The 18,216-nt window shown below is 34.9% G+C and overlaps 2 protein-coding genes across 13 annotated transcripts in view; one reads left to right on the forward strand and one right to left on the reverse strand.

Annotated features, from left to right (window-relative positions):
* LOC114932798 (ATPase phospholipid transporting 8A1) overlaps positions 1–13,562 on the forward strand; it is a 28,089-nt gene extending 14,527 nt beyond the window's left edge. For 5 of the 12 annotated variants that reach the window (XM_085482916.1, XM_085482915.1, XM_085482917.1 and 2 more), the window contains exons 2-22: positions 944–1,129; positions 3,005–3,237; positions 3,467–3,565; positions 3,649–3,759; positions 3,852–4,099; positions 4,322–4,602; positions 4,684–4,978; positions 5,064–5,335; positions 5,440–5,810; positions 5,896–6,033; positions 6,170–6,322; positions 6,397–6,594; positions 6,676–6,775; positions 6,872–7,116; positions 7,202–7,327; positions 7,416–7,556; positions 7,648–7,766; positions 7,877–8,011; positions 8,103–8,207; positions 10,806–10,903; positions 12,093–13,562. In XM_085482916.1, the coding sequence (XP_085339042.1) occupies positions 1,048–1,129; positions 3,005–3,237; positions 3,467–3,565; positions 3,649–3,759; positions 3,852–4,099; positions 4,322–4,602; positions 4,684–4,978; positions 5,064–5,335; positions 5,440–5,810; positions 5,896–6,033; positions 6,170–6,322; positions 6,397–6,594; positions 6,676–6,775; positions 6,872–7,116; positions 7,202–7,327; positions 7,416–7,556; positions 7,648–7,766; positions 7,877–8,011; positions 8,103–8,207; positions 10,806–10,903; positions 12,093–12,238 (3,696 nt within the window). In that variant the 5' untranslated portion in view covers positions 944–1,047 and the 3' untranslated portion in view covers positions 12,239–13,562. Of the gene's footprint in view, positions 1–12; positions 664–943; positions 1,130–3,004; positions 3,238–3,466; positions 3,566–3,648; positions 3,760–3,851; positions 4,100–4,321; positions 4,603–4,683; positions 4,979–5,063; positions 5,336–5,439; positions 5,811–5,895; positions 6,034–6,169; positions 6,323–6,396; positions 6,595–6,675; positions 6,776–6,871; positions 7,117–7,201; positions 7,328–7,415; positions 7,557–7,647; positions 7,767–7,876; positions 8,012–8,102; positions 8,208–8,867; positions 9,638–10,024; positions 10,057–10,805; positions 10,904–12,092 lie in introns of those variants that run through there. The other 7 variants (XM_085482912.1, XM_085482913.1, XM_085482914.1 and 4 more) reach the window with 6 other exon arrangements.
* A 263-nt stretch (positions 13,563–13,825) lies between these two features.
* LOC114932800 (uncharacterized) lies at positions 13,826–18,102 on the reverse strand. Its single transcript, XM_085482920.1, has 6 exons — positions 17,700–18,102; positions 17,017–17,241; positions 16,417–16,823; positions 15,583–16,177; positions 14,832–15,470; positions 13,826–14,642 (listed from the first exon to the last, which is right to left on the reverse strand). The coding sequence occupies exons 1-6, from the start codon at positions 18,047–18,049 to the stop codon at positions 13,967–13,969; spliced, it is 2,892 nt and encodes a 963-aa protein (XP_085339046.1). The 5' UTR covers positions 18,050–18,102; the 3' UTR covers positions 13,826–13,966.
* Between the last annotated feature and the right edge of the window lie 114 nt (positions 18,103–18,216).

Raw genomic sequence — 18,216 nt, forward strand, 5'->3', positions numbered from 1 at the left:
TAACAGATGTTCCTAAATGTCGTGCCGCATTATACATAGTGTTTCATATTTGCATATTATCTAATCAGTCAAATTAATTTCTCCTTTAATCTAAGTCTAAAGATAAATATTTCTTGACACGGAATCTTGTATCCAAGTATCTATATTTTTCGAATATATATGTATAATTGAAACGCTCGTAGATATATAAGCAGATCGAGCTTCCTAAAATAGTAACGCTGGGAACACCCTATATAAATGCATTACTGCACAGCGCTGCAAGCTGCAACCGCTATAAGCACGTGATATTAACGTCGTCGACGATGCGTCACGCGTACGGTTGAACATAATTTTTTTTTACGAAAATCATTATGCAGGCGCGCTGCGCATTCGTCGTTCGTTTCGCGAGTGTATGACAGTAATCAGCTGATCCGCGGAAGACCGCCTCCGCCTTTCGTTCGCAAGCGTCGTCAGTTTCAGCTCAAGCGGCATAACCTCAAAAGTGCGACAGAGAATGTGGCGGGTGTCGAGTCGAATTTCGTACGTGAAATGCACGCGGTGACGAATAACGACGCACTTTTTATACGCCTCGCGACTGCCTTCGACGTCGTCGTCGCGGCGCGGAATGACGCGCGTCGCGATCGATGCCATTATTAAGGAGAATTATTTATTATCGAGGCTTGTGTATGTGCTACATAACTACATAGTTGCGATCTAACCTACTACCGAGGCTAAAGATGCCAATTCATATCGATGCTTGACGCTTATTTTCAGTATTAGGAAATCACATCGCGTGACTAAAAATAAAGCTGTCAAAAATTCATTTTTGGTCATGTGACGTCTTTTACTAAAAATGAGCGTCAGTGTGAAAGGTCGCGTTGACAGGAACGGATTTCCTGTTTGATGTGCCGCCACGAATGCTCCGATCCGCGTACACGTGTATGAGATTCTCTTGTATTCACAGGAATTAAATATGAATCAGAACGGACGTAGCGCGCGTCTCGCTGGTATGTGAGTTGTATAAAATACGTGTATGTGTGAAATATTTGACGTTTACGACGAACAATCATGGAAGTTGCAACCGCGAAGCTGGTGCAGTGGTTCAATGAGCTCAGATCCCGCGTGCATCTTTATCTGCATGCCCAGACCCGTAAGTTGCAAGCGAAAATTGTTCGAGTAAAAAATATTCAAGATTTAGCATTGCTTATAATTGTGAAAATAATTGGTATATATCGAAAATATATATGTGTGTATTGTATTGTCATATATTATATATGTTTTGGAATTTTCCATATAAAACTTGATAACTTGGCGTTATCAGACAAAGCAACAGATTATGTTTCAATGAGGTATCGCATAACTTTGATTAAGTTATTGACATTCTTATTTAACTTTGAGTACTATCAGACTAGCAATTATTATTTCATAATACACAGTTAATATAACATAACTGATTAAGATTTTTTTATAAAAACATTTCTCGTATTAATTCTGAGAACTATATCTGGTTATAAATATATACGTATAATAAATGTGTATAGCATCTGCATTCATATATATAGGCATTATGTGTGTGTATGTGTATCGACTTTAATTTCAATCGATCAATTTTAAAATAACTTTTTATACGAAATCTATAACTATGTAATTTATGTGTAACAACATTGAATTATTTAATAGTTTCTTAACTATAAGAGCATTATCTATTTTTTGTTGTAACAGTGTTATCTCTTCCACTTTTTATGATATAGCAGCTACAATTTTTCACATTTGTGTAAAATAACAAAATTGCGACATTATTGCATAAATAATAGAAAAATATACACCACATTTTTAGAGATCCATATAATTATTCTATTAATTTACAAAATACGTAAGAGTTATTATATTTTAATTTTTATATTTCTATTTAATTCTTGGTTTTTTGAAAAACAAAAGCAGAGAAAAAAATTATAACAACGTTTCATCTAAGATCAATATTGTTTTACACGCGCGATAGGTGATAAATGCAGATTGTTAGAAAAAATAAATAGCGCTCGATACATATCATCGAGAATATCTATTGTATGTCCCGATATTATTTATTTCCTAAGCTTAACGTGTCACGTATGATACTTTTATAGCGATCATTTCCTGCATTTTATTCACGTCGCGGTACAACTGTCAGTTCACTGCTTGTGGGTGGAATATTATACAAGAGGCTATAAGAGAGAAATATTCATGCATACGCGATACAATATCATTTTCTTAGGCATACTAGGCAATACATTCTTGTGATCTTTGATAAAGTGGCGTGACTTTTTTTTGCATCGACCTTTATGAGTGTATTTCTGTAACAAAAATACTTAGTGAACTTTTCTCCAAAACTTTTGTGGATAAACTTTTATTAGAAAAAATATCAAATATGTAAAATCATTGACTATTATTTAAATTAAAATAAGTATCTATGTCAAACTTTTAATTATATATAGAGAAAAGTTTCTCTTACAATTAGAATATATCCTGAAATTCATGGTAATCGTGGGACGATATGGTATTGGAAGAATTTTGTAAGTTTCTGATTATAACATTTATCACAATAAAAATATTAATATCTTACAATAAGATATAAAATATGTTTGATTAATTTAATTAAAATGTATAGTAAAATTAACAACTTATGATTCTTTAAGAGTTTTAAATAGAATATAGATACTAAAAAAGTGATAAATGTATAAAATATTTTACATAAATTTTAATACAGCATAATATTTTCAATCCAGTTTGATCATTCATGATAGTTTTAACATATGCAGTAGGGTAATTTTCGATTTATTATCAAACATGATAAAATTTGTAGTGAATGATTTGCGGTGAAATATAATGAAAAATTCTCTCTTTGTGTATAATTTTAATTTTAATGAAGAAGTATATTAAAAATAAATAATTACTCACCATAAAGAATATATATAGATTTTATCTGTACTCATTACGTCGAAATATACGTATTAAAAATAAACAGGGTTTACTGTTGTGTGTGTTACAGTTGGTCCGGCAAGGGCAGAAAGTGGCTCGCAGGGTGACGACCAACCACCTACGCAACACAATGCTGGTGAAGAAAGGGTCATTTTTGTCAACGCACCTCATCAGCCCGCAAAATACAAAAACAATCACATTACAACTGCGAAATATTCATTTGTGTCGTTTGTACCTTTGTTCCTATTTGAGCAATTCCGTCGTTACAGCAACTGTTTCTTCCTGTTCATCGCACTTATGCAGGTAGTTATACTGTCAAGCAACGAGACAAATGTTATAAATGTAATGAGCGCAGTGAATAAAAATTGTAGAAATATTTAGCACCATTTTTTTCATAGATATGCTCACAATTAGATTTAAGATACAAAATTATACTTTCGTATATCGTACTCTCATTAAATCTTGTACTTGAAGCTACGCTCGAATTTTGCAGCATTAATAATGTTTAATATGTTTTTCGATTTAAATTTAGCAAATACCAGACGTGTCTCCGACAGGACGCTGGACAACATTGGTTCCACTGATTTTCATCCTCAGCGTATCTGCTTTGAAGGAGATAGTTGAAGATGTTGTACGTACTTATAATATTGTTTAATTAATTATCATGTTTCTTTTATATCGATCTTCTAATGAGAAAAATTTGGTAATTTTTAGAAAAGGCACAGAGCGGACGATGAAATAAATATGAGAGAAGTGGAGGTACTGAGAGATAGACGTTGGCAGTGGATTCAGTGGCGCGCAGTGGCTGTCGGCGATGTGGTTAAGGTTGCTTTCCATTTTTATCGGAATTTATTTATTTGGTAATAATCAATCGACGTCTCTCGAATCGCTACAATCGCTTTCTTTAATTTGTGCAGGTCCATAACAACACTTTCTTTCCCGCTGACTTGGTCTTGTTGTCGTCATCGGAGCCGCAGAGTATGTCCTTTATAGAGACTGCCAATCTGGACGGCGAAACGAATTTGAAGATCCGACAGGCCCATCCCGACACTGCCAGTCTTTTGGATACCGCGGAATTAATGAATTTTCGCTCCAACATCCAGTGCGAACCGCCCAATAGGCATCTATACGAGTTCCACGGAGTCTTACGAGAGACCAATAAGCAGTAAGAACACATACATGTGTTAAACGGTCTCCTTGCACCAAATTCGTTTTGTTATTTGTTTCCGATATAAACAAAAGTTATAGTCGTATGTAAGTTGCTTTATTCCTATAATATGTATATCGTACACAGTTTGTTGTTCGTCTTTCAACTTGTCTTTTGAAGTGTCGGTATCTCGTTGTGCGTTTATGCGTCGTTACGTCACAAGCGGTTGTTCTTCCACAGGAGCGTAGCTTTAGGGCCTGATCAATTGTTACTCCGTGGCGCGATGTTGCGGAACACACAATGGGTATTCGGCGTAGTCATATACACGGGGCATGATACGAAACTCATGCAGAATAATACCGCGACAGCGCCGTTGAAACGATCCACCCTCGATCGGTTGATCAACACGCAGATACTGATGCTATTTTTCATACTTCTTCTGTTGTGCATTCTTTCCGCGATATTCAATGTCATATGGACGAACGCCAATAAAGACGATCTCTGGTATTTGGGTTTACAAGGTAAATAAATAACATAAGTGCATGCTCTGTGCCGCGCATAATTTTTCACAGAGATACTTGAATTCTATCTTCTCGTTGCAGAGGAAATGACTAAGAATTTTGCATTCAATCTTTTGACATTCATTATTCTCTTCAACAATTTAATACCGATATCGCTGCAAGTGACACTTGAAGTCGTAAGATTCGTGCAGGCCACATTTATTAACATGGATATAGAGATGTATCATGCAGATACGGATACGCCAGCAATGGCTCGTACGAGTAATTTAAACGAGGAACTTGGAATGGTGAATTATATATTCACAGATAAAACAGGTACTCTTACGAAGAACGTTATGGAATTCAAACGATGTTCGGTCGGTGGAAAACTGTATGAGTAAGTTCATCTCCCAACTGCATAGTTCTTTGCTGTAATAATTGTTAATTTAAATATGTTTTCCTTGACTATGAATATTTTATAGGTTGCCAAATCTTTTAAATGGCAATGGCATGAATGGCAATGAAACGAATGACAATGGAACAAATGACAATGGAAGCACGAGCGATAGCACTTGCGAATTAATTAAAGATATCGTTGATGGAAGATCCGTACGAGACTCTTCGAATCCTATTGATAAGAAGAAAGCGGAACACGCGGCTGTGCTCCATGAATTTATGGTCATGTTGTCGGTTTGTCATACGGTTATTCCTGAGAAAATAGATAATTCTATAATTTATCACGCTGCATCTCCAGGTAAATGTCATATCTAAATATTTGTTTTCGCTTGATAGTAGAGTGTATGTATGTATATGTGTGTATATGTACATTTAATTTACGTTACATTCTCCCTCCTTTAGATGAAAGAGCGTTAGTAGACGGAGCACGTAATTTTAATTACGTGTTCGATACACGAACGCCTAATTTCGTGGAAGTTGTAGCTCTAGGTGAAACACTACGATACGAAATACTGAATGTAATCGAATTCACTTCGGCCAGAAAGCGAATGTCGGTGGTTGTGAAAACGCCCGAGGGAAAAATTAAAATCTTTTGTAAAGGAGCTGACTCTGTGATCTATGAGAGATTAAAAAATACTGAAATTAGCGATCTTGACCAAGAACATGTAGATGACTTTCGTGATATAACTTTAGACCAGTTGAAGATGTTTGCTAGCGAAGGATTGCGGACGCTTTGTTTTGCCTCCGCGGAAATACCTGAAAACGTTTATCAGGTTAGAGATTAGCTCTCTTTTATTTTAGAGAAAATATCAATACATATATTGTTCAATAATAAATTTTAATAATTTTTCTTGACAGTGGTGGCGCGAATCGTATCATAAAGCGGCGATTAGTATAATCAATCGCGAAAGCATGCTGGAAGAGGCTGCAAATCTCATTGAGACTAAACTCATATTATTAGGAGCAACTGCGATCGAGGATCAACTGCAAGATCAAGTACCAAAAAATATATTTAATCTTTTTTTTTCTCTTTCTCTTTCTTTTATTAATTTGTTAAAAAGATAAATGTTTTTTTTCAAATTTTTATTATATTTTTGTGATACATAATATTACAATTTGCATAATTTTATAGGTCCCGGAAACGATACAAGCTCTTTTACAAGCTGATATCAATGTCTGGGTGTTGACAGGAGATAAACAGGAGACCGCCATAAACATCGGTTACTCGTGCAAGCTAATAACAAATGAAATGCCTCTTTATGTTATCAATGAATCTTCTTTGGACGTAAGTAAACAGCTCGTCAAAGTTTTGAGTCTCACAAACTGAGTTGATACAATGTAAATTTACGTATTTTATAGAAAACGAGAGAAGTTATCATTCAACGCTGCCTTGAGTTTGGGATTGACTTAAAATGCCAAAATGATGTGGCTTTAATTATAGATGGTAGTACGTTAGACTACGCTCTATCTTGTGACATTAGGATGGACTTCTTGGAATTGTGTTCAGCTTGCAAAGTAGTTATCTGTTGCAGAGTGTCACCGATTCAAAAAGCTGAAGTAAGCCTACTAATTTGTATTTCAAGATTTGTACAACAAAGTTTAGTCAATCGGCTATATTTTGATTTCCTTTATATTTAGGTGGTTGATTTAATCACGAGTAACAAGAAGGCTGTGACTCTTGCAATCGGAGATGGTGCGAACGATGTGGCTATGATACAGAAAGCTCACATTGGCGTCGGTAAGTTTTAAATATATAATATTTAAGCGTATATTACAATTTTTGTCGAAAATTCTTGGTTATTAAAATATGGCCATATTCTATATTTTCTTGTAGGTATCTCGGGTGTCGAAGGTCTCCAAGCAGCTTGTGCCTCTGATTATTCCATTGCACAATTTCGTTTTTTGAAACGTCTATTATTCGTTCATGGTTCTTGGAATTATAGTAGAATGTGTAAATTAATCTTGTATTCGTTTTACAAGAATATTTGTTTATATGTTATCGAATTATGGTTTGCTATTTATTCCGGTTGGTCCGGACAGATCCTGTTTGAAAGATGGTCCATTGGACTTTACAACGTTGTAAGTTTTATACTATAAATCGTACGATATAATTATTTTGCTAAAGAATAAAATTAATTTTCAATAATTTGATGCTTCTTTGTAGCTTTTCACCGCTGCGCCTCCATTAGCTATGGGTCTCTTCGATAAAGTGTGTTCCGCAGAAACTCGTTTAGCACATCCAGGACTATACGCGACAAAAAATAACGGCGACTCGTTCTTCAATATTAAAGTAAATACAAATTCTATACAAATTGTGATACTTAGAATCGAGATTTTCAAAGGAAGAGGGAAAAATAAAATATTTTTACTATATACAGATATTTTGGATATGGATTATAAATGCGCTATTTCATTCGGCATTGCTTTATTGGTTGCCGCTTATGGCTCTCGAACAAGATGTGGCTTGGGGAAATGGCAGAGACGGCGGTTATCTTTTACTAGGAAACTTTGTCTATACCGTAAGTATCAACATTCTTTACATTATAAAATTCTACAAGAGAGATCTCGAGGCTCTTGTGAAAGAAAAATTACATATATGTTGTTGTATAGTATGTTGTAGTAACAGTATGCGCGAAGGCAGGTCTAATAATAAACTCGTGGACATGGGTAACTCATTTAGCAACCTGGGGATCTATTATACTCTGGTTCTTATTTATTTTTATATATAGGTAAGGAAAGAGAATATCTTCTTTTTTTCTTAAATATATTCTTATAAATTTGTTGAGAAGTATATTAATAGACCATATAATATATTTTTAATGTGTATTTATTGTTGCAGTAATTTTTGGCCCGTCTTAAACGTCGGCGCTGTGATGTTAGGCAATGACAAAATGTTATTTACTTCGCCTGTTTTCTGGCTGGGACTTATATTAATACCAACGGCAGTATTGCTGCTAGATGTTACAGTAAACGCGTAAGTATAACCGCTATTAAATGCATATACGATTTTGCATGTTTTGCATACTTATATGTAATTGTCATCAGATGTATTTTATTGTCATCAGAGTAATGAATACAGTTTGGAAATCGGTGACAGAAGCAGCTCGAGAAAATGAAATTAGGAAATCCGATCCTGGTGCTGTATTCAACAATCAGGATTACAGAAGCTCGTAAGTGCTTCCATTTTAATTTTTATTAAACTAACATATAGAAAATATAAAGTTGCATTTTAGATAATAGAAAAGATGCTTTTCTAACATTTAAAGAAAAAAATCAATATAAAATTAAAGTTGCATATAATCGATAATTCAGGCTACTTGCGAGACAAAGACTAACAATGTATCATTAATTTATTTAATTATCTTTAAAAGGTTTAGTATTTATCGCAAAGAAAGTTTAATACTCTTAGTAATGCATGAACAATTTTAATAACTCTACATATATGTTCTATTGTGTTGATTGAGATTTAATATTACTATTACCTTATTATGCATGGCTTTCTAGGTCCTAGCTCCATTATTATATACTCTATATTTTATAAAATGAATTTTTATGGGTGGTCTGATTAACTTTGAACGAAATTTTGTTTTGATGCGTTTAGGTGCATGTATGTAACAACTACTAATTAAAAATTAATCTAATCATATCTGACATATGATCTAAACGTATATCTAAATTATTACAATTTTCCTCAAATAACAGCATTGTTCGCGTGTGCTTATTTACATATTAATCATTTATCGGGGTGCAAATTAAAAGACAAAACGTTTCATAACGCTTATTAATAACGTTGTTTCCTAATTGAATCGATAAATATGAATTATAAACAGGAGGTCGAGGCCAACGACGCGATGGTTAAATCGATATTGGACCTTGATCCGTTCACGAAGGCGCAATAGGCTGAGAGTGTTTTCGTTTGTAGCACGTGGCTCGTGGTTTACGCACCGTTCCCAGCATGCATCATCCTCAATACTCCATATTTCTGAATAATCCGTCCACTTCGTACATTCCTAAAGAGTCCAATCTAGTAAGCGTTTCAATTTTATGCGATTACTATTCTTCCCTATACACATTCCTCTCGAGTATAACATGATACATTAACGCGCGATAACTTGTGATATTCAACGATATCCTTGTGCATGTATCCTGTGAATTATTCGTCGAGCGCATTTCTGTACATTTATTATAAAATATTTATATTTTTGGTTTCAGAAAAGAGGATTTATTATTTATGTATTTATATTTAATTATATAATTTGTCACATTTTTTATATTTATTATGATATTCAAAAAGTGCAGATTAATGTAATTAATTTATAATTTTATAATTGCTTAATTCACAATATTCATTTTAAATATACTATATATAATGCTTGTTTATTGTATACAGTAGAACCTCTTGCGTAATTTCTTTTTCGTTTTTGGTCAATTGTTTACATTACTTTATAAATAAGAAATAATGCACTATAACATGATACACGACAGGTTCCACTGTATATGTCTGACATATTTTTTTATTATTATTTTTATTCTTATCATTAATTGTTATTAACAGGATATCGTGCCTCTGTTATTTCAAATTAAAAAATTGTTTTCTTTACATATATTTATTATTTAAGAACAATTAATTTCCACCGCCTTATTTGCATACAATACATATGTTAGTTTAATTTTAATTAGGTAGCAAATCAGTCCTCGTATTTTTTTTAAACTCTGTATACATACGTGCACAAAAATATTTCGATTGAGCTAAATTAATTTTGTTACATTCAGACCTCTCCATTCATGATAAAGACGCAAAGACTGAGAGAATCATGGAGCATTATAAGATAAACCCCGTAAATCATATTCCCCAAATAACAGCGCTTTTATAGAAATTAGTATATATCGCTGTGTATTAAACTAATGTCTTCACTGTACTGTAAAATTTGCCGATCGTTAATACGATCTCTTTTTGGTATGTTCTCTTCCGTGGTATCCCGTGCAGGCCTGTGCATGCCATCGCCGATCTCGCGAGGTGTAAGTACCCCTCCCAGTAGTATAGTAATAATACATCTCAGTGCATCTCCCACTTATATTTTTCTTCACACTCTCTATCGAGAACAAGCGAGAACACATCGCCGATTAACATGGAACGCATGATCGTTCGATGTTCCGCTAGGTAAAAGCCGAGCACAGCACAGCGATCTAAAATGCCAGTCACGCCAATTCCTCACCAAGTCCCAATGTAGCTCATTAAGACGATTCTCTAAAACGGAATAAGCGCGCAGTAAATATAACTTTTTTGCTCGCACACACATAGACACACACGTATTCGCCAAAATTGTATGACCAGCTTCTCAATAACGTATGCATGTTTTAATTCAATTTCATTAATCACTTCGAAAAGAATATCACGAGGATTAATGATCCTCGCGAGTAAACCTCACAGACACTTTTCACGTTCAATTTTTACTTTGTTCTCTTATTTATATTATAATTGCATGTCATTGCACCGCACTTACTGATCACATACATATGTAATCGACGTCTCGGTGTGAAAGAAATTATTACGCGAAATTCGCGTTGAAATTAAATGAAAATTAATTATCGGTCGAGAATTTCGAGGGCAAGATTATAGAAAGGTAAAGACATAGAGAAGGGGACAGAAATAAAAAAAGAGTTCTAGTTCGTCGTTTGTCCATATGTAATATGTGGACGGGAGAGGGTGGTTTTCTCCGGCCGAAGCCGAGAATCCATAAATCATTGCTGAATGCACGGCTTTGCAGATTGACGGAAACGGCGAGGCTGCTGAAAAACGTTAAAAGTGTTTTCACCAGGCGCTCGAACGCCGCCTCCAGAGTCAATGTCGAGGTGGAGCTATCACGTAAGTTGTCTTTTTCGCAGACACTTCACATACCCCGGGGAAATATCTAATTACGGTTCTAATTCTCTTAATATCTTTCGATCGTATATACTCTTCCCTATAAACTCTAATAACTTCTCATCCGCGATCTTCTTTCTTACTAGGTGAAATTTTATCACGATTTTCTATTCGTATTTTCTGTATTTCTTGTACTTTATTCCACACTTGAGCACGCGCTTGATTTCTCACGGCTTTCCGTTTCTCGTCCGTCCGTAAGCTTTATTTGATTGACGAGTGCCGTCCTAAAATATCGAACATACTTTTCGAGAGAGAAAACGCGACAAACTCTGATAATTAAATGCACATTTTTCGCACCTGCACCGTGGTACCTTATAGTTGAAAATTATTTTTTCTTTTTTTTTTTTTTTTGGCAATCGCGAGAGATGCATATATGATGCCAAACGTTCTGGAAGTCGCGCACTTCTCTTCTTATTCTATTCTTGAATTTAGATTGTTCAGTATTTATAAATATATATATATATATATATATATATATAAAGAAAATGCGGTACTTCTGGAACACTTTTACATGCATATATATAATATTGCTACAATTTTCATTAGTAGAATGATTGAAATTAGAGAATATATTTCGTTTTTGCTATATAAATAGCGCTTTATTGAAAAATTGATAAATATATTAAAGCAGTTTCGAATTTTTTCAATTTTCAACTGTTTGACGCGTCTAGTGATGGACCAATAGATTTAAATATTAAATAATTTTTAATTTAAACAGTTTTAAAATTTCGAATGTTCAAAGGACCCAGCTGATCTTTCCAAGATTCAATTTTATATAACTAATTTTTGAATTCTATATAAAATCCTAGATGAAATTGAATCCCAGTAAAATCAAATGATTTTCTCACATGTTGTAACTTATGACCTGCTGAACAAAAAATGTAATAAGCTCAAAGTTATTACATCTTTTGTTCAGCAAGTCATAAGTTACAACATATGAAAAAGAAACGGCCAAAATCCTAAGTATTTGCGGTGTTCTTTTTATACAAATTTTGGAAAATCTTCGAATTCTTTAAAGTTTGCTTAAATTACTGAAGGAAGAAAAGAGAGAATCGAATGGACATTTCTAGACGCGGCTTCACAATCTTCTGATATCTTGCATGCCCGATTTTAATGCACATTTTTACGGCAGAGATTAATGAATTGCGACCTTTGTTATTGCGCATGCTGCGCGATGCAGATGGTTTTGCGTTCTCCCAAGAGGAAGGCGGTTCGGTAACCCAGACGGACGTGATTAGAGCCTACGACACGAATCTTCCGAAACCCGGCGGCATGTGATTTAAACGGGACAGCCGCCGTGCGAGATGATGCCGGCTGCTCTTTCAAGCGGCCTGAGAGAGAGAGAGAGAGAGAGAGAGCGTTTCGCTTCTGCTCCTTTTTATTCGACTGACAGTTCCAGGAGATCGTCAGATGGATCGATATATCCGACACGAATCAATGATAGGCTTAAGGACGTCGTGAAAACTCGAAGGAAAGAATTGACCCTTAATCAAACGCGTTTCGTTAAATTAAAATCTAGTAGTCTTCTTGAATTTTAATACGGTCTTCTAAATTTTGATAGCAATGGACAAATTTTTCTGGTAAAATTTTATTGCTGCAAAAGAAAAAAAGAAAGATTATATACTTATAAATTTACACATTTATTAGATATATATATATATATAAAGAAGAGATGCGATTTAATTAAGGGTTGATGACATTAATGTTCAAAATGAAGGATTCCTCTCTGAATTACTGCGATCAATTTGTAGAAGAGAACTTCGATATATATTAGCATGAATAATTATTTTGATACTCCGTGAAATTTTATTCTAATATACCGTAGAGAGACCTCTTATCCTTAAAAAGTAGCGACGTACTCGCGCTGATTCGACGATGCGACTGCGTTTCGCCGCGATGCATTTGGGAATGCATTTCGTATTAGTGTCAAAGTCGTGCAAAGTCCTATTATGCACCGGTAAAACTCTGCTTTTACGTCTATTCTCGTGGAATGCGAGAGCAGGACACGCCGCTCTACTTCTTCTATCGAGAAGCAAAAATCGTGCGAAACATTGCGCAAGTGTAATTGTGATCTATGAATGTTGATATATACATATATATATATTTGTTCTATATATGTAAAGAAATTTTTTCGTCGAGAGATCATTATTCAGAAGCGCAACTCTCTTTGGAATTGCAAGTTATATTATCTACATCTAAAAAAGAAAAATTTATATATTTCCAAAATTGAAGAAAGATTTTGCGATTGCGATATAGTCGAAGGATTACGTTTGATTTCGTGCCAGAAAAAGACTGTTTGCCCTTGTTCTATGTGTATATATATTACGTTGCTCTTTATTTTTTTTAATCGATAACATACATATGTATATCATTATTGTATATACACGGAAAACTACGTTATTCTACGTTATCTAGTCAGGATTCGATACTGATACCTCTATCTTTCAGTTCAAAGATTCACTCTTCCGCCCATCATGGTACACTCTATTTTAAGTTTATGACTGAAGAATTTATAATAGAGAGATATATATACATATACATATAACATATGTAAAGTAACAATTGTATACACTATGTTCGGAATAAAACGATTTAAAGAGATCATCTTAATCCACTTTTTTTCCAAATAATAAAATATATGTATATAAAGCGAATAAAATATATAATTAATTATCAATTAATTAATATCAACAAGAAGCAATATCCAAAGACATATTTTTATTAAAATGTTATAGCAATAATAATCATACAAAGATTGTGTAGATACGATATTTCTTGAGATAAAAGTACTTCTGAATAAATCGTATGCAAATAAAATACTGTATGATTCAAAATTCATTAAAAAATATATATTTGTAACTAGATAAATAATCGACGCTATTAGCTAATGTATTTCTTATGCTTTGTCGCGCTCGAAATAAAAACAATCGTGGCTAACATATATGATAAAGTTACATACCAATTGCCATCAATAAAGTCTTGATCAAATCTTCCAACACATATCGTTCAAGTTGTCTTCGGTGGTTCCAACTTGAGGCTGATAAAAAAGTTTTCGCGATCCTCTCTGTAACGCGCTTTCAAAAGATATTCGCACGCGAATGAGTTCATTAGAAAACTGTAGCTCTGCGCAAATCTTTGACAGTCCGTCAACCAAATTGCCATGGTGAGAACGTGCTGCCTCTTCAAATCCACGTTCTTGGATCTTCTATCGTTCTCCGAGAGTATTTTCGATTCCAACGTGAAAGTACGCCAACGATAAAAAAACTTGCGCGCCAGATATCGTTGTCTACATGTCCAGACATCGTTCGTCATCTCGTTGGTGGTATTCCGACGTTTCGTGAATTTTATCCTGGCAAGCGTTGCCACGAAAATACGTTTGGCTAAACACGAAAATCCATCTCGCTCGGATCGTATTATGTCCTGTCTATCTCCGGAGCGAATATTATTGAAATTATTGTTAATAGATTCTAAAGTCCCAGTTTGCACGGTTAATTGTTTTCTTGTAGAAGATGCAGAATTTGTTTGAATCTCCCTCCAGCCATTTAATTCCAGAACTTTGATCAGCAAATGACCGACATATGGCATGCAGGGTGGACTGCGTTTTGCTGCAGTCCAAGTTTTTTGATACTTTGAACAACGCGGACTTCTATAAATCTTGGACAGCTTCTCCATTGTCTCATATCTCAAATATGTGAAATTTTATTAGAGAAACGTTATTATTTCTTGTTTTCATAAAAAAAATTATTAACAGAAAATCGAAAAATATAATTAATATAATTCAAGAAGAATCTATTCACGAAAAAGGTCCACTCGAAAGTAATATCATGTAATTGTAAATTAATTATCGTGTCTAAAATTAATGAATGGCTACCTGTTGGCGTGATGAGTCCTCAAGTAAGACCAACTTCTACGAAGTCTGTAAATTGGCGGAGCCTGCAGACCGGCCAGGATAGATCGGCAGGACTGAAAATTGCCGAAGGTAAAACACTTGTCGGCTGCGTTGATGAATCTCGCCATGATCCTGGTTCTCATGTCCAGCTGCTTGATGGCGAGGATTTCGCTGACCGTCAAACAAGCAATTCGGTGACTGAAAGCGATCCAGGCGCCTATATTCGGCGCGTTGCGCGAGGATCTCTGATGGATCAGCACCTCGATCTCAGTTGCGGGAATGCGAATGAAGAGATCGCGATCGATCATCGTCAGTTGCGCGGCTAGAGTTGTGCTGTCCAAGTCCCACACAGTGATACGGAGATTCATCTTCAACAATTTCCGCAATTGCGCCGTGCCTTTGTCCGCATTTTCAACCTGCTTCTTATTCTGTTTACGCGTACCATTGATGAAAAGCACGCGTTCTAATAGACTGCTGGATTTTCCCATAATTGTAGTTTCGGAATTGCCGCTCTCGCCTGCCGATATCTGACTCTTCCGTCTGCAGAAGAGCTTCCTTTTCATTTGCTTCTCTTTTCCGCATCGAAAATCTCGAAGAGATGCCAAATGATGCCTTAGCTCTCTATATATTATGTCAGAAATTATTTAATAAATTCAAGTTTTTATTATTTAAATCATTCCAGATATACTATAGTATAAAAATTACATATTTACAAGATGCTTTTTTTTATTACTTGTAAGCAGTCGCAGCTGCCTGAGGTCTGTACCAATATTCCGGTGTCCAGAAGAGAATCACTCGTCCTCTAGTAACGGTACCAACGGTACTGGAACTTCCGGACGTTAAAGCGGTGCAAGAAACACTGGCTGTCAATTGACGACGTGAGACCGGAAGTCTGAGTTCCGGGTCCGATGGTTGTTTGCGGATGTTGACCGCACTCGGCGATCTGAGAGTTTGCACGGATTCGCGTTCACCAGGTTGAACCGACCACGGTCCCAGCGCGTGGAAGAAATGCGCTGCTGAAGAGAAGGCATATCTTCTGGGGTGTTTCTGACTCTTGAAGGATCTGTGATCCTCCCAGATTGTCACGCCACTTTCGATTAATTTGCGAGGGTCGACGAAACGATGCGGGATCTCAGAGACGTCGACGTAACCTGAATCACCGCGATAAGGACCCAGAATCAATTCGGAATTGCATTTCTCCGGTATACCGAAACCGAAACGTGATATTTTCGAGGCCAAAGACGATCCTTTTCTATGTTGTCGGTATTTTTCGTACTTTTTTTCTACGTGTTCTATGAACTCTTCCTCGGAGAGTATATTTTTACACTCTAAATATTTTATTTAATCATTGATATATTGTTTTTTTTTAAATATTTGCATTATTTGCTTATTTTATTAAATTGATTTTTTTTTAATATAAAAGCATGTTAGAGTTAACTTTTTTTATTTATGCTTTTTTGAAGTCTTTATGTTATTTTATTTTATGAAATTCTGAGATTTTTTTTCTAAAATATATTTAAATAGATAAAAAGATTTACGAATTTTATATAAATCCAACTGCTCTAACCATAACATCGGCTGTACTTTCCGGAAACATTAATGCCAACGCTGTCATCTAATTGGCAGATGTTGCAAGATGTACTTTTGCAACTTGGAGTGCAATCGTGATGATGAGCACTGCGATTTCTTGTAAAAATGACATTACATAGTCCTCCGGAACGTCGCGATTTTGCCTGACTATCAAACTTTATTTGACACGGCCAACTTTGACAAGATTTCTTGCAGGTAACGTAACACGGAGTATGATCTTCTAGCTCGTACATAAGATCTTGCAAGCTGGCTCCGGCGAATCTCACCGGAACAGGCGTGTAATGACCATTTAGTAATTCATTGAAAGATGGGCCAAGATACAAGTCCTTGTCTGTCCATGTGGGAGCAACGAAATCACCAGCGCCTCCATAACGAGTCCATATTCTGTTTTTTTTTTAATATTTTTTTATGTAAACTTATATACGATTAATCATATTGATAGGAAGTAATTTATAATTAATGTGATCATTAATTTGAATAAATAAATTTGAATTAAGTAAATTGAAAATTAATTTGAATTAAGTAAATATTTCTTTATAAATGTCGATAATGAGATAAAAAATATACTAATTGGCACCTGAATGCTGGTTTCTTCGCATCACGATTATTCTTAACTTCAATCTTGGATGATACTAAATATAATGTGCTACTACTCGAGGAACTCGCTACTGTTGTTTCGGATAACGAACTACCATCCATCTTATCCACTAATAATTTTCGTATCTGCTCGCACCAGATCCTCCAAAACATTCTACGCCGCACGCCACCGAGCTCATAATAATTAGCTCGGCCATCAATGAATCTGAAGATAATGAAAATCTAAAGATAATTCATTTTCCTAAGAAAACGAGAAAGATTTTTGTTTGTCATTTTTAGATTATAATCTAATTTGTTGATTTGTTTTATAATTTAATATAATATAATGCTTCCTTTCTTTTATTCTTTTGCTTTTATAAAATAATTTAAAGTTTTTTTTATATATAATTGTAATTTTTATATTATATTTTAATGGTACTGTGATCATATATAAATATTATATATTTATATTAATATAATTTTATCAATATTATATCGTTTTATAAATATTTATAAACTTTTTATTCATAAATAAATTTTAAATAAAAAGTTAATTATTATATAAATATAATTAATCTAATTATTAGAATAAATTAATTTTTCAATTTATTTCTCAATGTTGATAAAAGGAGGGAAACGTGAGTTTTTTTTTATACGTCTATTCGATCTAACGAAAAGTAATACCTTGCCTTTAATGTCCTACGGTGTCTTCTCCTGAACACACTGAGTGTAACATACTCTAGAGGATATACGGACACGAGTTCAAAACTCTCGATACTGACGTCGATATTGGATGGGCAAATGAAACCGGGATTAGTCTGGAGAACATCGGCGGCGACGATCAGTTTGGTCGGCGTGAGGCCGAGGGCGACTTGCCGTAGCCCACGTCCATTTCTCGTGGTTTCCGCAAACGGCGACTCAACCAGGATCGTCTCGGAGAATTCGCAGTACTCTGATAACAACAGCTTACGTATTCTGTTATTTTGCGGACGTGCGTTACGACGTGGTAATCTCATTTCACGTGACGCGTTCATGGATGACTTCTCTCCCGCGGCGAGGAAAAAAATAATATCGCGTTGTACGGATCATCTATGACATTTCTCACGACCACATGATTTTTAAAGCGTTCAAAGATTGTCTACTTGTCAGAGCTTAACCGAGCTGGATTAACGTCTTCTCGACCGAAATGTCAAAAAAAGAC

This window comes from Nylanderia fulva, unplaced genomic scaffold, assembly GCF_048542155.1.
Source record: "Nylanderia fulva isolate GAGA-0341 unplaced genomic scaffold, ASM4854215v1 Scaffold22, whole genome shotgun sequence".
NCBI lineage: Eukaryota > Metazoa > Arthropoda > Insecta > Hymenoptera > Formicidae > Nylanderia > Nylanderia fulva.

Coding starts and splice junctions, on each gene's coding strand:
- LOC114932800 (XM_085482920.1), bottom strand. CDS start 18,049: ATGAACGCGTCACGTGAAATGAGATTACCACGTCGTAACGCACGTCCG. Junction 16,178..16,416: donor AAAGTACAGCCGATGTTATG/GTTAGAGCAGTT, acceptor TAAAATATTTAG/AGTGTAAAAATATACTCTCC. Junction 15,471..15,582: donor GCAGCTGCGACTGCTTACAA/GTAATAAAAAAA, acceptor CATAATATATAG/AGAGCTAAGGCATCATTTGG.